The 23,662-nt window shown below is 44.0% G+C and overlaps 1 protein-coding gene across 4 annotated transcripts in view; it reads left to right on the top strand.

The window, feature by feature from the left end:
• Window positions 1-23,662, top strand: part of CHN2 (chimerin 2) — a 331,335-nt gene that overhangs the window by 216,874 nt on the left and 90,799 nt on the right. For all 4 annotated transcript variants that reach the window (XM_069462638.1, XM_069462640.1, XM_069462639.1 and 1 more), the window contains 3 exons: window positions 2,440-2,471; window positions 6,679-6,792; window positions 8,517-8,802. In XM_069462638.1, coding sequence (XP_069318739.1) covers window positions 2,440-2,471; window positions 6,679-6,792; window positions 8,517-8,802 — 432 coding nt within the window. The remainder of the gene's footprint in view (window positions 1-2,439; window positions 2,472-6,678; window positions 6,793-8,516; window positions 8,803-23,662) is intronic.

Here is a 23,662-nt window from a genome sequence, read left to right as displayed (position 1 = left end):
ATCGGGTTGCTACCCAAAGAGCCCCCGACCAGGAGGAGCAGTGATCAGATGACCAAACACATCCTCTCTCACTCCCATCTTTCCTCTCCTCCTATATAGGGTTGCCAGATTAAGAATAAAAAAGAAAAGAAAGAAAGGAAGGAAGGAAGGAAGGAAGGAAGGAAAAACCAGGATGCCCAGTTAAATTTAAATTTCAGATAAACAAGGAATAATATCTTAGTATATGTCTTATGCAGTATTTGGAACCTATTCCATGGTCCTATTCCATGTGCAGTCTGTCCCCCACCCCAATGCCATGCTCTTCCTTTATTTTCTAGTGGTTTTCACATGCAGAGGGTTTGTCCCTCAATTGGATCAAACTCTCCTCAGGGCAAGATCTTATTTGGTGTCCTTCAGGGCACCATAAATATTGACTTCCCTAGGTGGGGGCCTATGTTATATTTCTCCTTAAGTGTTTGCCTCCTGCTGCAAGCTCAGAACACCCCTGAGCTCCTCATTCCTTTCCTCTCTGCACCTGTGAGGTCATCCCTTCATGAACAATGACTGGCCTGAGGACAGAGCCCTGAATATAAAAAGTGTGTCATATATTTTCATGATTGATTGATGAACTGAAAGCAGTTTATTGTCTTGTTAAGAGTCAATTAAATTCAACATTTATTAACTACTTACCTGCATGCCAGGAGTTAGTAGTAGGCTCTATTACCATGCTGTCCATAGGGGAAGTTAGATTAATTAATCTAAAATAAGAGAGAAATAAGAGAATAGAGGAAGGGAATGGGGTTGAGAGCTATACCCAGATTTTGCAAACTTGTATGATGGCTCAGATAAAAAAGATGGAAATAAAAAAATTGTCCACAATTTAGGGAATCATTTCAAATTTTGGAATATTGCCTCTTGAAGAATGGAGAGAGATTTTGCCATTATATGCTCTGCTTCCATTGGCTTTTCTAGTCCTAAATTTCTTCTATGGCACGTTGGTTTTGCAGTTACAAATCTATAACATCATAAAAGTAAGGAAAAACTTTGAAAGCCAATAGATATAAATGACAGAGTATTCAACTCATATTGAAAATCTTACCAGCATGTAGAGTAATGGTACACATCATTTATAGAAAAGACATCAGATAATAAGGTGCCTTTTTATACACTTTGTGCTTCTATTAATGACATTATTTAAATCTTCCTTCACAAATGACACTAAGCAGGCTTCAAACCTTGAAGATTAAGAGAGTTATGAATGCCCCTCTTGGCTGAGTAATTTTCAGGTGTAAAATTCACAGAAGAGTGAACACATATTTAGAAGTGTCTAGATGATTAGTTTCCTACCAGCTAGGCTTGTCCCAGGCAGAATTGTGAGCACGGTCCTCAGAGCCCTGGCTCCCCCTTCCTATGTCTTTTTCCAAGTCCCCCACTGAGATCCCCTTCGTCCTCTGGAGGCTGAGGGTAGGCAAGGAAACTGCCCACTATCTTGAAATCCTGCCACCGTGCCTATCCCTGAGCCCTGCTGAGAAAACTGCCTCTTTGACTGTAGAAAGAAAGGACTGTAATGAAATAGCTGCCAAGCTCATATTCTACTCCAGTGAATAAACATAAACTTGCTGCATGCACATAACCATCAATAAAAATCCATAACGTAATGTGGCTCTTCTATATTTTGAGTGTCCCTGGAGTTAGACAAGAAGAACAAAAGCTGAACATGAGAATTCTTGTTAATTGTTCACCAACTCAAACACCATAAACATGGGAAAAAGTTCTTATGAAAGCAGATCACCTTGTATGTGAGAAAAACTCAGTGTAACAACCCCAGGGCTAAAGTTGTGGTTGAAAAATCTTTCCAGGAATATTTGTGATTTTTAGTCAACTCATAAATGTTGTCCTCTGTATCCTGTACCTCTTGTGCCAAGCGAATTTTAACTCATTAGCCATTTGTTGAAAAAGTAAGCATGTTAGACTATTGATTTTATTTGGAAAGAGATCAAATTTAAGCCTGTTTTATTTTTTAATCCCAGTATATTCTTTGTTTTAACTATAGATACATAACAAAACAATTAGATGAAGATTGAAATAAATGCTGATGTTTTATTCATGCTATAAACAGTGGTTTTATCCTTCAGGATGAAGCCTTGTAATATCGTTATAAATTCCTTAATATTAAAATAAACATCACTTTGTTTCCTCTGAAAATTTTTTTGTTGGGTGATGGAGTTGGGGTGGAAAATGAGCCCAGTGATTGGAGAAATGTACTGATTCTAGATCATTCCTACCCAAGATAGTGGAATGTGTTGATTAACTCCATAGCTTCATGGATCTCTGATTTGGGAAATAAAATCTGTAATAAAATTACTACCAGGACTCTAGCTCTATTTATTTGAATAGTATTTTTATCTAGCAGATTTGAATTCAAATGCATTATTAATATTTTTCTTCTTTTTAATATAGGTGGAAAACAGACCAAAATACTATGGAAGAGAGTATGTATTATACTATTATTTGTTTTAATAATTTAATAAGTAGTCATTTCATGTGTCATTTAAGTATTAAATATTAAAAATCTTTTAATATATGGTCACCATCACATGTCTATTGTGCAAGAGTTTAAATATAAGAATAAATGCAATCAAGACTCCTTTGTAATGAATTTTCTTTATAACATTCAGGTGCTTGGTTTCCATTAATGTGGGAGGGAGAGTGTCTCATGCTATATTTCTCTCCACAAAAGCAGCTACTGAGTGCCTAGCAAGTATTTGAAGTGGAAGGCAGCATTTTTCATAAATGAGGCCCTCTGTGTTTTCTCTCACTTTTTACCTCAACACAACAATATAAACGCTTGGGGTGTCAAAGATCATACTCTGTAGCTGAATTCCTGACTTTCATGTACCTCAGTAAACCCAGTGGTCAGGAAGGACATCCCATTTCTCTACAGTCTCATAAAACCCAAATGGTGATTTTTCTTGACTTGTACATATTAGCCAAGTCACCTTATTACTTTCATTATCAGCCCCCCTTCCCATTTCCCTCTTAGTTTTGACTCTTGTTTTGTTTTACCTTCTCAGCAACCCACTGCAAAGGAAATAGGCATGACCATAAAAGTAAATCACGGTGTAAGCTGTGATGTGTAGAACACCTCTCAGAGGGCAGGCGGAAAGGTCCCGAGGGAGAGGAGATGCATAAATCACTTTTCTTCCCATGTCCAACCTGAAGGCATTGCAAGGCAAAGTGTCCTTTGAGTCCACATCCCAAACTCTCCTGAAAATCCCAAACCTTCTTCCTCTTATTCCCTTACCCATCAGAGCCTCATCTCCATGATTAATGAGCCTCTTAGTGGTCCCAGCCCAGGGTCCTTTCCCAATAGCCACAGCTGCATCTCAGAACCTTCCTTGTCCGGCCCTTGGCAATTCGGCCAGCAGCTCTGGACTACCTGCCCGCGAGCGCTGGCCTCTGCTCTTCTGCCCCTCACGTCCCTAACAGCTGACATATGTTATATTAAGTAGTATGGCTTTTTTTCTCAATATACTGGTTTGGGTTTTGCTTGTAGATAGCACAATTAATTAAAAAAGAAGAGAGAGAGAGAGAGAGAAATGAAAACCTACCACACACACTTTTGCACATGAATTCCAAAAGGAACTCTATTTATTATGCATTTCCTTTTTTGCACAAAAGTTTTGTTGAATAACCTTTTAGTTCTCTTCCTCCAATCCCCAATTCATGTAAAATGTGTATAGTGAGAGGAGACCAAGGAAACATTTTCTTAACCACAGAGAGGAACGTTTTGTATTAGAGGAAAATTAGCTTAAAACCTTCAGATCCTGTTTCCCTCCTATTTTATTAAGATGAAGGGTTTTTTTCCTTCCACTCAAAAAAGTAATACATGCTCTATTAAGGAAATGCACATGGACATTTTTTCCTAGAAGGAATCACAAGGCCCTGTTGACATGGATGCCTTTAGGGAGAGAGAATTTTACTTCTTTTGTACCTTTCAGCTTTTGAGTTTTTAATTTTTCCACTGTGCACAGATATTACTTTTTTTTTAAAAAAAGTTAATAAATTAACACCTGCTAATTTGGGAAAAATAGAAAATATCGGAAAATAGAAGGGGGAAAACTCCCGCAGTCCCACCATGAAAGGGAATCATCGCTAACTTTTCCCTTCATCCTTTCTTTCTAGTCTTTGTGCATGCTTTCTTTTTACAATGTTGCAGTAATTTGATACATATTAGATATTATAGATCATAGATATTTGGATTTCTTAAAGTTACCCACAAAGGAAGTGACGGGCCACAGACTGTGTGCACAAGATTCAGGTACACAAAATTGTCATTTTCTTCTTTTGAACGACTGAATTTTTTAACTTCGTCCTTGACACTGTCTGCTGCTGTTAATCACTTAAACTTGCCAATTCAAAGGAGTTAAAACTTAAGGTCTAGTGTTCGATAGCACAGTGGGATGACTATAGTTAACAACAATTTATTGTATACTTCAGAATAGCTAGAAAATAAGACCTTGAATGTTCCCAATACAAAGAAATGATAAATGTTTGAAGTGATGGGTATCCCAATTTCCCTGATTTGATCATCATACATTGTACATATGTATCAAAATATCACAGGTACCCCATAAATATGTGCAATCATATATCAATTAAAAAATAATTTTTTTTTAAAGTATGCATGATCAAAATCAAGTATGAAAAAAAATCCATAACTGCCCGTTTGGGAGACTCCTCCCCTTTTTCCTGCCCTTCTTGCCTTGCTGCCCTGCCCTGACCCCTGGTTGGGGTGTGTCCTGGACATCCCAGCTTCTATCCTTTCTCCCATCCAAGCACTAACCGGGCCCTATCCTGCTTAGCTTCTGAGATCAGATGAAATAGGGTGTGTTCAGGGTGGTATGGCTATAGACTTCTATCTTTTCCGACTCTGGTGTGGGAAGGTTTCCAATACCTCCTGCCCCTCCCACTCTGCCCCTGCCTGCCCCTCCACCACACACACACACACACACACACACACACACTCTCTCATTGGCCCAGCTCGTGCAAGGCTGTCCTCAGGACTCTGCCCTGCCTGTCTGTCCTGCCTTCTTCAGCCTCAGCTCATGCCACATGGAAGGCTTCTCTGCAGGGTTCCTAGGGTCTGATATCCTCACTCACAAAGCCCCAAACACCTCTGCTCCAGGCTCCCAATAAGCTGGTCTACTGGTCCCAGTCCACACCTGCTATGCAGTACCAGTTAGACCCCCTGAGCCTGGGCTCTGCCAAGACCCCTCTGCATCTCCCTCTCTCCAGAACTGGGGACTCTGGTCTTTTCTGGGGAGCAGGAGGGTTGCTCTACATCACAGCACATTCATCCTCACTCGGAGAAGCACTGCTCCACAGCCAGCCAGCATCATCTCTTGAGATCTAAACCCCAAATCTGGAGAGCCAGAAAACCTCTTTCTCCCAAGATATCACAGCCTTAGACTTAAGAGCCGATTTTGGAACCCAAGCCACCACCTTACTTCCCTGGGACAGAAGCTTCAGCTGGAAGGTCTATCTCCTTGTGGAGGATAGAAGGCATTAGGAAATCAGTATTGTAATAGACACATTTTTTCCCCCGCAATGTTATCCTTCTACATTTGTCCTCAAACTTAATCTTTGCATTTCTGGGGGAAAGACAAAACAAAACTTGTCTAGCTCATTTCCCTTTCCCCTTTTCCCCAGGTAAAGGAATTTTTCCTGGTCTAGGACATTTCTTCTCTGATTTATTCCCCAAAGTTCTCCAAGATTGGGTAATCCTAGAAAGAGGTGTCGTTCCCTCGCCCAGGAGCCTGGAGTCCCGGGGCACTGACCTCACCCCCAACCCAGTCTGCCCACCTTCGCCTGAAACACTGATCCAGCAAACCCCCCACAGTGCGGGGAGCAGTTGTCTTTGCTTACAGGCAGCAGGGAAAGTGGGCTGGCCCCTGGCCCAACTCCCACCTGCCCTCTTCCTCCTGGGAGTCGCTGTCTGAGCTCTGGGCCTCAGACAACTGCCTCCAGGTCAAAGCAGTCACTGGCCAAACCCACAGCCCTCCGGGATATGCCAAGTTCTCTGCATGCATGTGTATTACCCTTAAATGGTAGAAAAGGAAGAAAAACATTATCTTTAAAAAAGAAAAATAGGTACATTTTCCAAACAGGTCCCTAAGCTATTGCTCTCACATTTAAAGAGCTGGAAGAATGCTGATTATAGCTAGCTCTTCCTTCCAGAGAATGAGCCTCTAACATTAACAACACCCTGCACCCGAAGCAAGCAGGTCGCTAATCAATAACTGTTCATTTGCAATCTGGATAATACATGGTTCTCTGTGTTTGAGCTGAGAACTAAATTGGTAATTGCTCTTTTGTGATTTCTTAGGGTTTAAAGAAAGGAGCCATCACCTGGCTTTTTGTTTCCACTTTCATTTTCAGCTTGAGAGCAAAGACACAGCAGAAAGCCAGGTGGACTGGGTGTTCCTCCTTAGGTGCCTTTGTGAATGCTTATTATCTATCCTGGGCATGCTGAGAGGTGGTTCTAAGTTAGTCACGATGCGCAGTAGTCACCCCCTCTTCACCCAGGTGGGGAGCTATAGATTCTGGGTGATCCTGCCATCCTTTTAAGCCTAGCTATTTGTCGTCCCTACTTTGTATGCAGTCTGTTCAGAGCAACAATGGTCTTACACCCCTCAGGTTTCACGGGATAATCTCTCGGGAGCAGGCCGACGAGCTCCTCGGAGGCGTGGAGGGGGCCTACATCCTTCGAGAAAGCCAGCGGCAGCCGGGATGCTACACGCTAGCTCTCAGGTGAGCTGCGTTTCGTTCATTGTTTTCACCGCCGTGTAAGCGGCTTCCCTGATGTTTCCCCCATTTTTTCAAGTTGTGATAAAATACACATAACATAAAATTTACCATTTTTACAATTCGGAAGAGTACAAGTCAGCGGCATGAAGTACATTCTCGGTGTGGTACGACCATCTCCACTGTCCATTTCCAGAACTATTCGTCATTCCAAACAGAAACTTGCTACCATAAATGGTCACTCTCTCTACTATTTACTTGATATTTTCAGTTTGTTTCCCAAGCAACAGCTCTATCAGAGGTGTATACATTTCCTTAGCTGTAGATGTTGTCAGTAGGCGCGGACACTGGAGCTCTGTCAATGAACACACAGAAAACTGGAGAACTGCCTGGAAAGTCAGTGTTCCTTCCACGCCTGCCCGCACCGTGGAGCTAGTGGAGGGAGCGGCGTCTCTGCCTTCGCTCCCAGCAGCCTTGTTGAAGGCTCCTTCGCCTGACCTTGCCTGTGCGTGCCCGGCGAGACCTGCCGTTTGCTCACAGAGTTCTCTGGGGAATCACTTTGACCCCAAAAGCCCGTCACAATGGCGGTGGTGCCACTGCAGGCCAAGGAGCCGGTAGAACAGGGCTCTCCTGAGCCTTTGCCAGAGTCGCAACATCCAAAATCATAGCACGGGGAAGGCAGTGCCTATACTGCACTTTGTGAACCTTGGTCAAGTATTTTATGTCACTTTATCCTCACCACAGTCCTGCAAGGTTTGGAGCAGGAATCCAATTTCAGAATCAGGTTGTCTTCCAAAAGTTCATTTGTGAACTCTTTGGAATTGGGAAGACCTTTCTCCATAGAGGGTCAGTGGAGGCACTTCCAGGCCAGCCCACAAGGGTGTGTTCGGTGTCCGATCTCGATATTGCATCTGCGCAAAGACACTTTGCAAGTTGCAATATGTCTATAACATATCTTAAATGATGTAATTATGAGGAAGTACTTCAAAGCTATCGAGTCCTCCAAGTATGCAAAGTATTTTCCTATCTTCCCAGCAGGAGCTTGCTGGGGAACCAAGCAGGAGCCGTGGGACGAAGGCCCAGCACCAGAGGGGAGAGCCAGTGTGGAAGGGAGGGACCTTCTTGGGTGGATTGCAGGGAGGCTGGCAGTGGCTCCAGCGGGGAGCTTAGCACACCTCCCATCACTTCCCTTCTGCTGCACTTAGGGAGTGGGCAGCATGGGGTGCTCTACTGGAGGTGGTAAAGATGTAGTAATAAGGGGACGTCAGGGCCAGAGGTGGTAGCATCCCTTGCAGAGGTAATAGCCAGGCACAGGGAGAGGGAGGAGGGGGCAGAGGCGTGGCTAGTTCCCATTCAGGAAATTTATAAGATACTTGCAAATCAGGTACTACCCTCTGACTTTCACAAATGAGAATGATAAGGACCCAATGGCCTTAGTGATCTCTAGGATCAAATGACTCCACGTGACTGCCTGGGGTTAAGTCCCACCTCTGCCTCATTCCAGGTGTGTGACTTCAACAGTTACCCCCATCTCTTCAACCATCAGCTGCCCCCACTATAAAACAAGAATAATAATTGCATCCGTCTCAAGGATGATAATTAAATGGGGGAAAGATCATATCAAGTGCTTAGCGCTGTGCCTGGCATACAGTACGTGCTCAAAAAATGTTATTGCTCCTCACTGTTCTTATTTCTAACACTGTTGTAATCCCTCGTTCTCTCGTGGGCAGGTTTGGAAACCAGACCTTAAACTACAGGCTCTTCCACGATGGAAAACACTTTGTGGGAGAGAAGAGGTTTGAGTCCATCCACGATCTGGTGACAGATGGCTTGATAACGCTGTACATAGAAACAAAAGCTGCCGAATACATCTCAAAAATGACAACCAACCCCATCTATGAACACATTGGATATGCCACTCTGCTCAGAGAAAAAGTATCCAGGAGGCTGAGCAGGTCTAAAAACGAATCAAGAAAAGCGAACGTGACAAATGAAGAGCACACGTCAGTGGAGAAGGTAAGCCGTGTGTGTGTGTGTGTGTGTGTGCGTGTGTGTGTGTGTGTGTGTGTGTGTAAACAGTCTCTCGCGTTTTCCTCCATGCTGAATAATCGGGGGTTAATTATACATGTGATTTGCCAACATTTGGGGGGAGACCCACCCCCACCCAAAGAACTCTACAATTTTAGTGCCGAAGGGACCTTAGAAATCTCCCAGTTCAACCCCCTCATTTTACAGATGAGCAAACTAAGTCCCAGAAATGTTAAATGATTTGCCCAAACTGATGCGGTCAGAGGTAGGACTCCCATAAATAATCACTTGTGAGTTTATTTGGAGTCTGAAAGAAAAAATGCTTCCTTAATGTTTTATGATGAACCATTGCAATGAAACATGTTTTTAATTGTCATCAGAAGGGTCACTGGCTCCATCTCTAGTTCCACCCATCTAGCCAAATAAATGCATGATATTTGTACTTTCGTCCCTTAGGACTGGGTGACCACCCATGGTGCACAGGTCAGCCGTTTCTTGAAGGTCTGACCTAGATAACAGGTTTCACGGACAGATCTGGGAGCATTAGGGGTGATAATGGCTATTGCTGGGAAGCGTAGAAAGACAAGCTGTCCTTTGCCCCAGATGAAGTTATTATGCCTCGCTGAGGATTAGAAAACTCCTAAGTGGGCAAGTGTACAGGCTGGGGGAGGCGGGTTGTGGCAGGATGTGGCCAGGGAGATCTGATTTTCCTCTCCAGTAAGTTGCTGTTTATTTGAAAGGCGCCGCCACAGTGTGCTAGCAGATTTTTGGGATGTGCCCCTTTAGGGACCATCTGCTTTGCCTGGTCCTATCTGTTTTCCACTGAAAGAAAGTGACAGCCAGCCACGCCAGTCAGCCCTCACTGCGTGTGTGCGGAGCCCAGCTTCTCGGGCAAGCTAGGACTGACAGCTACCAATAAGCAGCCAGCACGGAGACACTGCTCCTTCTGGAAGTTGCAAATCCTTAATTAAGCCAGAGAGGCGCCCCTGTTGTCCAGAGTTAGCAGAAAGCAAGGGAACCTCAGGTTGACTGATTCGACTTGGCACTGGTGATGGGGATTCACCAGAAAGCCCTGAGATGGGGAGGAGGGCGGAGGGTGGCACCGAGGTCCTGTTGGCAGAGAGAGGATGATCTTAATTGATTTGCTAATTGAGCTTCAGCGCCTAGGAGAACCTTCCCGGGAATCACATCAGTTAAGCAGCTGGCCCATGAAAAAATAATTTTCCATTTTCTTTTTATAACTCCAGTGTCTCCAAAGCACCTGTTTATTCTTTTGCAAGTAATTGATTTGGGAAACTGTGGGGTTTCTGATTGTTTACATTTTAACAAAAGAGAAGGGGGACTTGGGTCCCAACTTTCAGAGTTTGTTCCGGTCCAGACGAAAGCCATCTCTTAGTCTGTTTGCAAAATCTGTTCAAAAGTAATTTAGAATAGAAAATCCGAAAGCTGACCTTCCCAGCCATGACAAATCAGAAGATGAATTGTAAAATAAATCTCTGAAGCAGTGTTTATATTTCTGAATCAGAGAGCAAAGCCACCAAAAAGGCAATGTGTTACAAACTGCAGGCTGCACAACAGAACATTTCAAAGAAGAGAGGTGACGAGAAAGAGTCTCTTCTGTGTTAGGGATGAGAGTTTAGATTCTGGGTATTGGAACTGATATTTTTAGATCCATGTCCTACCCCAAGAGGGAAGTTTGGTCAATAGAAACTGATATTCCTCATCAGGAAACTTGTGCAAGAAAATATGCCCTTTCCTGTAGATATTTTTGTATTTATTTATTAAAAATAAATTTTGGAAGAAGCTAGTAATCTGACTAGTAATCACTTTGAACGAACCACCCATTATGCTTTTGCCTTTCTGGAAAATAAAAATAAATAAAGAAAACGTTGAAGGAAGCGTCCAGACTCAGTGAGCAGTTTGATGGACAGGTGTTGGTGGTGCAGATTTTCTCGGACATTAATGATGTGATGTTGGGTTTTCCTAAGGGTCACTCTGGCCACCGGGTCTGGTCACTTGCTGGGGGCTACTCATTTCGCTAGTAGGTTTGTTAAGTTACTTGGTACGAATCCATCCATTTCTCTCTGACCTGTATTGACAAGTGGAATTATTAAAAGTCTCAGTCTTGCCAGAGATTCTATTTCCCTTAAGGGCAGGTCAGCGGACTGTTGCCATGGAGGCAGCGACTAGAAAGAGGCAGTGGAAACTTGAATGGCTTGGCTGAGAAGAGCCTGGGGTACCTGTCTGCTTCAGTGATGGCGCGTCTTGAAGGTTTTAATGAGTGAGATGAGTAGGTTTCCAAATATTCCTCAAATCCAGACAGCCCAGCATTTCAGTCTGCAGAGTAGTCACATTTTGTTTGCCCATTTGTTTTATTGATAATTTCCAAATGAATCCAGAGAGACTATATTACCTGTGAATCTGAGAATATTAACGGTGTTAATTGGCAAAAAGAGATTACCTACCCCATCAGACTGGAGCGGTTTCTGGATTTATCGCCTGTCAAGGTTGTTAACAGTGGACTTGATTTTAATAACTGTAGATGAGGTGGGGAGATGGGGAGGGTGCAAAAAAAAAAAGTTGTGGTGGTGGTTAGCCATTTGTTTCTTTGCTGATCCTTTATTTAATTGGATTTTAAAACATTATGATATATAAGGGCCACCATTTGGTGCATTTAATTAAAGTGGTCATGTCCAGTGTAATTTCTTTTATGAAGTATATTTCAGAATTTATTCCATAGATTGATTATCTACTGACCTTCAAAAATGGCACTGCAAGTGATATAGCAATAACAATAGGATTTAACATTGGTTCAGACATTTATAGTTCATAAACAATTTCACAGAGGTGAAATAATCTCCCATTTTATCCTCAGAACAACTTTGCCAGGTTCACAGGGCACGAATCACCATCCCCACTTTACTGAAAAGTTCACAGTAGCAGAATGAGGAATCAAACCCAGGCTTCCTAATTCTAAGTTGAGACCTTCTTCAATCTACCAAGCAGCAGAGCCTCATTCTGTACTTGTTGCCCTTACTGCGGCAGTCCCCAACCTTTCTGTCACCAGGGACTGTTTTCATGGAAGACAATTTTTCCACGGAAGGAAAGTAGGTGGGCGGGGTGAGGAGGGAGGACAGTTTCTGGATGATTCAAGCACATTACATTTATTGCACTTTATTTCTATTACTATTACATTGTAATATATAATGGAATAATTATACAACTCACCACAGGTTGGGGACCCATGCCTTAGTGTTTTAAGTGCCCTTGGTTTTGGCTATCCTAAGTCAAGTGATGCTAAACATCACTCAATATTTACATGATCTGTTCTTGAAAATACACTGCTACTACTAGCTATAATAACTAGTATTTTCTTATAAAGTAGACCCTACTGAATCAAATATATGTGACAACAATGTTTTCAACAGCACATTTTTATTAAATAAATCTGGTTTGCCATATTAAATTGCATCTGTGTTTTAGTGGAAAAAAATAATCCGTACCCTTGACATAATAAGAGCACATATATATTATAGAGAGAATATATTATATCTTACCAGCTTCTTCTTTTCACTATTTGTTTTAGCAGCAAAAATTAGAAAACAACGTAAATGCCCATCAGTGTGGATGGCTTAAATCAATTATGGTGCATCTGTGTAAAAGCTCATGCAACTCAGGGAAAGAATGAGGATTCTTATATGGGCTAATATAGAAAGATCACCTGGAATCATTACATGAAAAAAGCAACTTGCAATATAGTGTATATAGTGTGGTATCATTTGTGTAAATTAAAAGGAAAGAAAAGATTTTGCATATGGTTTTTTCTCTTACAAAGCCAGGAAGGATACAAGAGCTAGTATCATTGGTTGCCTGTGGGGTGGGGAAGTAGGTGTCCAAGGGGTAAGTGTGGGAAGGATATGTTTCCCTGCCACTAGTTCCTACTCTTTGAATTTTGAGCCATAATAAATGCAATACCTTCTTCAGAAATTTGAATAAGGAAAAATAATGCATCGTGTCTTAAATTCACATATGTTAAAGCAAACCCAATACTCAGTGTTTTCTCACACACACACACACACACAAACGCATGCACACAGCAGCAGCAACAGTTCCAACACTCTGGACCCAGGCTCTTTCTTCCCATCTCTTCTCTCTGGCCCCGTCCCCATGCTGATAGAACCTTCTTCTTTTATTCCCCCCCAAATCATGAACAAAGAGTCTGTGTTTAGCAGACTTTTACTAAAGGTTGGGGCTGGAAGTGGGTAATTAGAGCACAGGGCAGGCACAGGGCAGACATCACCAAACAGAGTGCGATGAGTCTGTCCCCGGAAAGGGACTGGCTGCCGCTTCCTCCCCAGCATTGTCCCCAACCCCCGCAGACTCCTCAGCTGTGCTCCCGGGGACCTCCCCAGCCCTCCACCCATTTTCCAGGCCCCCCACCACACACACCTCCTTTCTCAAACTGCTGCAGACCAACTCCCAGACCGCTCTCGCTTTCTTGGGGCAGGCACCGAGCCCTCTTTGCTTTCTACTTTCTTCCTGTAAACCAAGGAAAGTTCCCTTTCCTGGACTGAAGGTCTTCGAGCCTGTGTGGGGTGTCCTCCTACACAGATGAACTGTTTCAGAAGAGAATGACCTCTCCCCTCCCACCTACCTTTTCTTCTCTTTTTGCAACAATTTTCCAGCTACCTGTCTTTATATACAGGGTGACCCTTTCGGTGTTTATTTCACTGTTTCCAGTGTGTGATCCCGCTGGCCTGTCCAGATACCTTTTCCTAGTAAACACATGACATTTTCCTACATTGTCCTTGAACCGGAGGCAGTGGCCAGGCTGAGGAAGGCGCATCCAGCCCTGCTACCAACAGAAGCCCCACAGAAGGTTGAGCCCATCCAGAGTGGTTCTCCCTCAGTCCTGTCATTGCACCTAATGGTGTGTGGTGACTTTTGCTCATCAGAGTGTTGTTGTAATATTGGAAAAGCTCTCATTTGCTTTGTCTACAGGACAGGGCTCAAATTCCTGAGCATGACATTTGCAGCCTGTCTGAGCTAGGCCTGTGGGAAAGCAGAAGCTGAGGCAAGGGCTTGGCACAGAGGTTCATTTGCAAAGGCATCCCCGGGAGCAGAGGCCGGGCAGAGTGAACAGAGGAGGAGAGAGGCCAGTACAAATGCACATCCTGACGTGGGTCACCTCCTAAGAAGAACTGAAGGGGAGGTGTTGATCCATTACCTCCTGTCCCCTCTTGGCTAAGAGATTGAACATGAGCTGTTCAGTGCCCCCACCTCCAGGCCATGCGTGCAAGAGACCCAAGTGGGTGCCCACCAGCATCCCTGGCAGCCTTTCGAGCCCAGAACAGCCATCTCTGTCTTCAGTAAAACCTGCTGGGACTCAGCCTCCCATCTCACAACCACCCCTGCGCTTTGCACGCAATCTTTAGGGTGAGTTAGCATGCTGTGCCCTGGGGAATTGTTTAGATCAGTGTAGCCCTCTGGGGACCAGCAGCATCACCACCTGGAGGGCTGATTAGAAATGCACGTTCTCAGGCCCCACCCCGGAGCCACTGGAGCGGGAACTCTGGGTTGACCCTGCCAATCCATGTTTTAACAAGTCTCGGAGGTTCCACTGCACACCTAAGTTTGAGAATCTGTGGTTTCTCTGCCTCTCTCCTCCCTTAGAAGTTGATTGATTTGAGACATAGGCTGCTCCTCCACTTCCTCATTTGAAAACCCAGCACTTCAAGGGCTCACCTGGTAAAGTAAACACTTGTTGAGTGAACATTGGATGGGCAACATTGAAATGTAATGAACTGCCCCAAATTCACCCTAAGGAACAGTTTCTCAAATTCTCCAAGAGGGCCTATCAGTGCCCGCCACCCTCTTCTCTCTGTGCCAGCTCCTTCCTCCACTGGGCTAACATCTGACCATCAACCCATTGCAGCATCCTGAGCAGTGAGAGCCTGGAGGGGAAGGGGGATCTTGGAGACCGTCTTGTGGTCTTTTGTTTTACAGAACAGGACACCGAGGCACCCAGCTCAAGGGTATAAAGAGTATTTCAAAGACATCTAAGAGGCTCAGATAGAAAAAGATGCCTTAAAGCAACCTGCTACTTAGTAGTTATCTTAGAGTTAAGATCTCTGAGGCTTATAAGTTATACCTACATGACTCCTATGTGAATCACTGGGAAGTAAGATCATGAATTTAGATAGCAGTTAATCCAGGTGTCCCTGCAGTCAGGGCCCCAGCAGGACATGGGAGGCACATTCAGCTGTGATTCTGAAAAGAATCTACTTACAAGGGAGCTTTCCCAGGGGTGGCAGGAGTGGTCACCACCCTGGTGCTGAAGGGGCCAGGGAAGGCAGGAGGGTTCCTGCAGTCTGATGAGAGCTGCAGAGGGGCTCCCACAGGAGGGGCTTCCATAGGAGGAAGCATCCACAATCAAGCTGTGGCTGCACCTCCAAGAGGGAGGGAGAAATACCCCAATTTCTCTTCCCCGACCCTTTGATCTTCTGCCTGTACCCCCACCTTGGCCAAACCCAGCGGGAAGGCCAAGAGCGAAGGAGCCAAGGGCTGCAGTCCTCAGGGTTGATCTCCCTACCACAGGCAAAAGCAGGACAGAGAACAACTCATGTAAGGTGAGAACAGAACGCAGCCTTGGGGCATGCAGCAACTCTACCCTCTCTCTGTGTGAGCCTTGTTTTAATGATCTGTATGGAGTTAACCAGGTTCAGAAGCCAAAATGGGCATTAGTGCAAGGTGATAAGACAGCCCTTTTCTTGGAAGGGACCCACAACTGTGCCACTGTGGACGGGATCTTGGTTCAGCAGGGTGGGGAGGCTTTGTGACTTCCTTAAGGACAGTAGATTCCAAGGTGGTGTTGCCTGCTGTCCTTTGCCAAGCAGAGACGCCGTGTTCCTTTGCCAAAGAAAGAACCTGAATCGTTAACTTAGAAAGCACCAAGGAAATGAAAAGATACTCTCATATTACAGGGTTTGGAGAAGCTGTAGATTTCCTCCACAGGAGGTCCCCCGCAAATAATATGTAACTGACATAACCGTCTTTTCTCGGGATTCAAGGGTAAATGAAGCTGAGCATAACTTAGCCGGTAAAACTGACAGGTACAGTGATGACTGTGGTCAACCATCATCCTACCCTCGCACCCACGGATATAAAGAGGAATGAGATGGAACGCTGCAAGAATGGATTCGAATTTAGAGTGCACCTGCTCGTGAAACTGGGTTTTGCCATGCATTATTTGAAATCACAATCCTCTGATGGTGTGGGGTTTATCACGCAGTCTGAGCAAGGGCTGATTTGGTTATGTCAGTGCTTCTCAAACTGGCTGCAGGTTAGATTCACTCTGGGAGTTCGGCCCCTCTGGAACTATAGAATCAAAGTCTCCTCTGATGAAGTTCAAACATCTACATTTTTAAGGCTCCTCAGGTGATTCTACTGTGGATTCTACTGAGAACTCAAGTTCGATGAAAGATGGGACAGAAAAGCAAAGGTGCCCAGACATTTGGGGGAGTGTTTTCTTTTATGAACACCTGTCCCTCCTCCTCTTCTCCCTGTTATATTTCTGAGACTCTCATATGTCCTAAATTAGACTCTGACATTCTTTCTCTAGCTCTACATACATGCAAAAAGTCCTCCATGAAAACGTTTTTAAGGCCGTTAATGCCAGTGGTGTAGTTACCTGAGCTGGTTCAGAGATTTGCTTTGCTTTTCCTAGCTCTTTTTTGCAGATTACTGGATAAAATTTCAATGATGAGAAACAATTAACTGGAGTAGGATTAAGAGAATTTAATGAAGGGACAAAAGAAAAGTCAGTGTCTACTTCTTAAGGGCCAGCTGGTGGTTTCTTTGGGTTAATATTTTATCAGAAAGCATCTCTTTTTATCAATATCTCACATCAGTGTTTTACAGGAACAAAAAAGAAAAGTCATTCTAATACATTCAGTGTGTGTCGGGGTACGATGAGCCAAACAGGCCTTACTCGTTCCCATCCAAAATCTCTCTAGGAAACAGCTAATTTAGAGACGCAGCATCAGAGGATGTATTTTCTGTTCATACAGTGCCATCTTGTGGCCTACAGCAGAGTTACAGGCTGGTGGCACGCAAGGGACCAAACCTAACAGATGTGAGAGTAATGAGTGAGAACAAATTTTCAGCCATGAACCCATTGAATTGTCCTCATTCCCTCAGGTTTTATAGTAAAGATCAGGCTGTGCAATAGCCAGGGTGTGTCTGTTTCATAGTTTTTGCTCATTCTCTGCATAAACGTGTGTGCGGCTCTGCCAACCTGGAACATTTAAATATTAGCGTGGTCCCAGGGATCTGATATATCGGGATTCTCGTCCAGAGGTGCTCCAACTTCTTGGCCTCAGGACCCCTTTCTACTCTTTAAAATTACCGAGGACCCCAAAGAGCTTTTGTTTATGTGGGTTATACCTTGATGTTTACTATATTAGAAAGTGAAACTGAGAAAAATTATTAAAATGTGCATTCATTCTTTTAAACTTAATAGTAATAAACCCATTGTGTTAGTGAAAATACCATATTTTTGCAAAAAGTAACACTGATTTCCAAACAAAAACAATAATGAGAATATTGACATTGTTTTCACAGTTTTGTAAATCTCTTTAGTGTCTGGCTTAAAAGAAGACAGCTATATTCTCACACCTGCTCCTGTATCCAACCTGTGATGATATATTGTTTTGTTTTAAGTATAGGAAAAAGCTGTGGCCTCATACAAACATATAATCAGAAAAAAGAGGAATGTTTTTATGGCCTTTTCAGGTAAATGTGGATTTTGTTTTTAAATACCCTAGACCACAACTCAACAAGTGGTCGTTTCTTAAAGGTTAGTTGCAATGTCCAGACATGAAGAAGGAAATTAGTATAATAAAATTAGTTTTGACATCATGGACTCTTTGAAAAGATCTTGGGGGTCCCCCAAAACATTGGTGGACCACATTTTGAAGACTGCTGCTCTAGGCAGACTTTTGATGGATGAAAACCACACCTTTTAGAGTAGTTTATATGTGTACATCTCCAGGGAGGTGTTTGAGAGAAATTATCACAGCACTTTTATCACCTTCGACTGAGGGAGGTAAATGAAGCTGTTGCCTGGAACTGCTGTTCATCTGCAGAGACACGGAGGGAGAGGGGAGTCAACATCATTCTGGATTCAACTCACAGAGCATCTGCCCTGAGGATGACCTCAGAGCTCTTTCCAATGGCTGGCACCTGGGGGATGTGGGGACCACAGCCGAGCCTCAGGCCTCTGTCATTTGCAAACAGCTTTACAGTTCATTCTGATATATACTCCCAATGAAGAGCCCCTAACCCAGCCTCCTTCTCTTCCCTGTACAGAGGAGAAACAGAGGCCCGGAGTTCAAGGTGACATTGAACAAGGGGGGTTGTGGTGGTGGGGTGACACACAATACTGCAAAACCCATTCTTTTTTTCTTTGGCTTCGTACAGGGTGTAAGCCTCTTTCTTACTTCTCCCGGGTCTCTCCTGCCACCGTCTCTGTGTCTGTTTTGCCAGGACACATTGGTCTCCCCACCTCCGCCCCTGTAGTGTAGCTGTCATTTTTGACTCCCAGAATTTATGCACCCTCTTCTGGAAATTGCATCCAGAGCCCCCTCAGTTTAGGAGCTTCTGGTGGAATCAAATCTGCCCCCTGATCCCAGAAGTGGATTTGTGATTCAAAGCTGATCTGAGGACTCACATTTCCCTGGGTGTGGTGGTTGGTTCAAGGGTGGACATGAGATCAAGTCAGAGCCAGTGAAACACAGCAGACTTTTACTGTGGGTTGGGGAAGCAGATCTTTGACCCACTTTCAGCTCGGCTGGATTCAACAGGAGGTAGAGTCTGGGTTGCAGACAGCCTGAGAATGTCACCCAGAGAAGGTGGGTCCTGGAAATGGAGAGAGAGAAACTGAGTCCCAAGGACCTGATCTGAGCCTGTAACAGAGTTGTCCCTGCAGCCTGCCACCCTCTCCCGGATGTTTCAGTTATGTTAGTCAATAATTCCTGTTTGCCTGGGTACAGTGACTCATGCCTGTAATCCCAGCATTTGGGGAGGCTGAGGCAGGAGGATTGCTTGAGGCCAGGAATTCAAGGCCAGGAATTTGAGGCCAGCCCAGGTAACATAGCAAGACCCCGATCTCTACAAAAAAATAAAGAAAAAATAGCCTGGTGTGGTGGTGTGTACCTGTAGTCCCAACTACTTGAGAGGCTGAGGCAGGAGGATCGCTTGAGCCCAGTAGTTAGAGGTTGCTGTGAGCTACCACGATGCCACTGCACGCTAGCCTGAGCAACAGAGGGAGACCCTGTCTCTAAAAATAATAATAGGCTGGGCTGGGTGGCTCATGCCTGTAATCCTAGCACTCTGGGAGGCCGAGGCAGGAGGATCTCTTGAGGTCAAGAGTTTGAGACCAGCCTGAGCAAGAGTGAGACCCCATCTCTACTAAAAATAGAAAGAAATGATCTGGACAGCTAAAAGTATATAGACAAAATTAGCTGGGCATAGTGGCGCATGCCTGTGGTCACAGCTACTCGGGAGGCTGAGGCAGAAGAATTGCTAGAGACCAGGAGTTTGAGGTTGCCGTGAGCCAGGCTGACGCCACGGCACTCTAGCCCAGGCAACAGAGCGAGACTCTGTCTCAAAATAAATAAATAAATAAATAAAAATAATAATAATACTTCCCTCTTCGAGCTGGGTAAGGGAATGTTTGCATTAAGTTGGCTGCTGTATCCTCATCACCAGAAGAACCATAGCCCACGCCATCAGCTCCCCACCACCCCTTATCTCTTGCACTCCCAGCTCACCTTACCTGTCACCATTACTGAGAAAGCACAGGTATTCAAATTCAGGTTCATTTTTATTTTAATCCAGTAATCTACACTGTCCTTATTTTAAATGGTGATATTAAATCAGAAAAAGGGAACATCTAGTGTTCATTGAAATGGGTAGCGTCTAGATCACCAGGCAGACAATTGGCAATAACCCCCAAACCACTTCTGCGATACAGTCCTCTCTCCTCTGCCTCCTGACTCTAAAGAAGTATATTATAGACCTCTTAACAATTAAAGGCACTTAAATAATATTAAGGCAATCTGATAAAGAGTTTTAGGGAACTCTGACAACCTAGATTCTTATCAGCTCCTAATGTTTCCAGGAAATTTGTTTTAACAAGATAGAAAGAAACATGGCTCCATCTGCAGCATTGGATGTGGCCCAAGAGTGCCCTCTGTTGGACGTGGGACCTCCCAGGTCATCAGTAGAACAGATGACAGAAGCTGGAAACCTGTTGACCCTAAAGAGGGAAAGGTCAAAATTCCATCTGTAGTGTGTATGAATTAGAGGCTTAGCCTATACGAGTGTATGTGTGTGTGTGTGTGTGTGTGTGTGTGTGTGTGGTTCCAAATCAACTGTGGCAAAAAGGAAGGATTTTGTCTCCCGAACAATTTCTGTGGACATTAATGGAAATGACAGTGTCGAGGCTACATTTTAGCTTGTTCTCAATACTTTAGGAACGGGTTGCAGAACTGGCATTACTCATTTCTCGATAATGAAATGTCTGGCTGGGTTTTATGATGATAGTTTATAAATGTCCCCATTGGTTTTATCTCTCCTTACACATGATCCCTTTGAAGTTTCTAGAAAGTTAATATTTCACTTTGTTCCCAGTCCCCAGTGAAGTCCAACCATCAGAAGAATAAGTTAAAGTTTACACATGCAACTTTTATTGTTCTCATGTGATTTGGGGGTTTAAAAAATTATTTAAGAAGTCAAATCACTGCCATTTGAAACAGATACTTCATTATTCAAGTTGAGAGTCAGAAATAAGATGCAGAATTATGGGCTGTACATATTCCAACCCACCTTCAACAGAGTAAAGGCAGTTATATTTTAGTATACATAAATTCCACGTAAAACAATTCATGATATAAGGGACTTCTCTTATGTTTTATCCTGAATGATTTCAGGAAATGTATCATTACCCACCTAAGAAAAAGAATTTATCGAGCATGTCATAGGTTTTAATCCATTGTAAACTACAATACATTATTTCATTTAGCCCTATAATGACCTTGAAGTTAAGGGTTCCTCTTCTACCAGCAAAGAAGCAAGAACTGAGGCTTGGGGGGCCAAGTGATTTGCCTGGAGTCATAGGTCTAGTAACTTGTAGGTCAGGTAACTAACACCCAATAACTAGAATATGGCTTCGAACAGGCTTACTTTCCACTATACCATATTGACAAAGTAAACAGATTTGCTTTGTGTCTAATTTTAAAGCTTCTCAGCAAAGCGTTATAGTAGGGATTATTTCCCTCTTCAGAATCAGCACTCGGCCCCTCTGTGGCTTGACTCTAATCATTTTCTGCTCTGGACTAATTTGTTCTTGTGAAGAAACAGGTATGGCCAGGGGGATTTCTTAAGGGGAGTGTTCATTACAGACAAACACGCCTGCCTCTGTGATTTCTAAAAGAAAATCCCTGTGTGCATTTTCAGCCTTGAGCTATGTGAATTTTGAAAGGATTCAGCAATATGGGAAAGCTCTGTGTACCTTCACTAAATCCACAGTGACGAGTACGAAAGGCAGGTCTACAGCGGTTGCATCTCACTTCTTCCCGTCATGATGGAAGAAATTGGGATGAGGGGAAATTGAAACCATAGTTACCCTCGTGAATGCTAGGAAGTAATCCCTGACCCAGTTCTCAATGGAGCTTTGAAGCACCTGGTGAACTCTGGGATTGGAACATAATACACATGGAGATTTTAATTCACTGGATTTCTTTTCCCTTCCAGTATGTTAAATATAAAAAATATCAATCAGGAAGTTTGGAAAGGAGGGAACACTAGCATTCTTTGGGTGTCTACCATGTGCCAGGTGCCGCAGGGGGTGGCCTTCAGTTGGTCATCTCCTTCTGTCCTCCAACAGCCCAGGGAGGGAGGACTCGGGTGGCAGAAGTAACTTATTCATGACCACGCAGCTGGCAGGGAAGCTGGACCCCAACCCACTGGCTGTCCTAACGTGAAAGAAAGCCACTTCAAGAGCTCCTGGCTACCTGGAGTGACCCCTTCGTGTGGCATGCAAGGCCTTTTCTGACCCTGTCCTTGTCACCATGCACATACATGTGCATATCACTTCCCCTTATCTACTTCCTGTCCCCAGCTGTGTCCAAGAGGCCAGAAAATCTGAGCAATTAAAGTGTCTGAGCCCAACAGCCTGTTTTATACCCCTCAGCCTCTACATAGCATCTTCCAGTTCTTTGCAATGTTCCTTCCCCTCCGCAGCCCCCCGTCCTGACTTGGGGAACCCCTACATACCTTTGTAGACCCCTGGGCATTTTCTTCCCTGTGCAGTCTTTCCTCATCCTGCCCAAGCCTCGCTCGGTCGTACCTTCCTTTGGCCGCCTCACTGTGGCTTAGATATTGCTCTCATTGCGCCTAGCGCACCACGCCAGAGGGTTTGTTCATTAATTCATTCATGCTTAACTATTAATAATTAATAATAATAACAATGAAATATTCATTGAGCCCCTAATTTGTGCCAAGCACTGTTCTTCTCAATGCTGGCCAATGACACGTATAATGACCAGCTCAGGGTGAGCCAGTGACAAGTACAGTAAGTCAAGCCCCGGGGTCTTTGCTAAAGAGTCGAGACAGAAGGGAACGCTTTCTGCCTGGGCTTGCTAAGGAACAGAACATAAATATGGAGTGAGAACAGTCATCTGGGCGACACTTGGGTAGTCTGTCTGAGAGGGAAGCCACAGAGGAAGCTGAACCAAGAGATGGAGAGTGTGTCAAACTGAGAGCGATTCTTGAGAGGGTCCTTCGAGGGGTTCCAGCCTTGGTTTTCTGTGCCGATGCATTTCCCTTTCTTTTGTTCTGGTGCTTATTTGGGTGGAGTTTCTGTTTCCTGTAGCCAGAAGAGCCCTAAGAGAGTGCTACAGGAAAGCAGGCCGTGCCTGGCGGAGAAGGTCCCTTAGAAGGGGCAGGGATGAGGTGGGCGAGCCTGGGCGGTGGGGCTGGCGCAGGGCAGGTGAGGGAGGGGCTGGGAAGGGCCTCCTAAAGCAGGCCCAGATATCGGGACTCGATGCCCAAAAGCCCCGAGGAGCTGGCAGAGGTGTGATTTTTGGAAAGATGAATTGATGATGCCTGGAGGATGGATCAGAGAGGATGGAGGCTGGAGCAGGTGGGGAGGCAGGTGCGGTAACACGGAGGCATCTGCATTTTTGCTTTCAAAAGCCAGTTGCTGTAGGCAGATTTTTAAAAGGCTACCTTTTCCATTTTTAAAATGATGACACTTCTACCAAAGCTAGTTATCATCTTAGTTTTCCAAATTTTGAAGGCCTAAGTTTGGTACGTTGTTTTTCACAAGTTTTACTAAGTTTTTGGGAGGTAGGTGGGGGGAGCTCAAAGCCCGTCATTCTACTTGGGTGGATAAATTTCCCCACAGAGCTGTGTTAACCCCAAGGCTTGTCTGTTCAAGACATGACCTTCTATCCTCCAAAGTCCTCTGCCGTTTCCCTTAAACACACATTCGCAATAAATGTTTGTTAAATGAATTAATGTGTTTTCATTCTTACTTCATTCCACCTCCCACCTGTAAAGAGAGAAATATAATATATGCCTTTCTTAGAAAATCTGTGGACTTTCAAAATTATCTATGTTGAATTTGATCATAAAATAAAAATACTCATTAACCTGGACTTCACAAATCCTAACCTTTAATATCTACAAAAAAGTTACCTACTAAACTAAATGGTTTAAAGGATATTGAAATAGAAATGGTCATTACTTAAGAGGGCAAAGATTTTCTTCCAATGCAGTGAAA

Source organism: Eulemur rufifrons, chromosome 29, assembly GCF_041146395.1.
Source record: "Eulemur rufifrons isolate Redbay chromosome 29, OSU_ERuf_1, whole genome shotgun sequence".
Classification (NCBI taxonomy): Eukaryota; Metazoa; Chordata; class Mammalia; order Primates; family Lemuridae; genus Eulemur; species Eulemur rufifrons.
The sequence above is the reverse complement of the archived record's forward strand: the minus strand, read 5'-3'. Positions and strand labels throughout refer to the sequence as shown.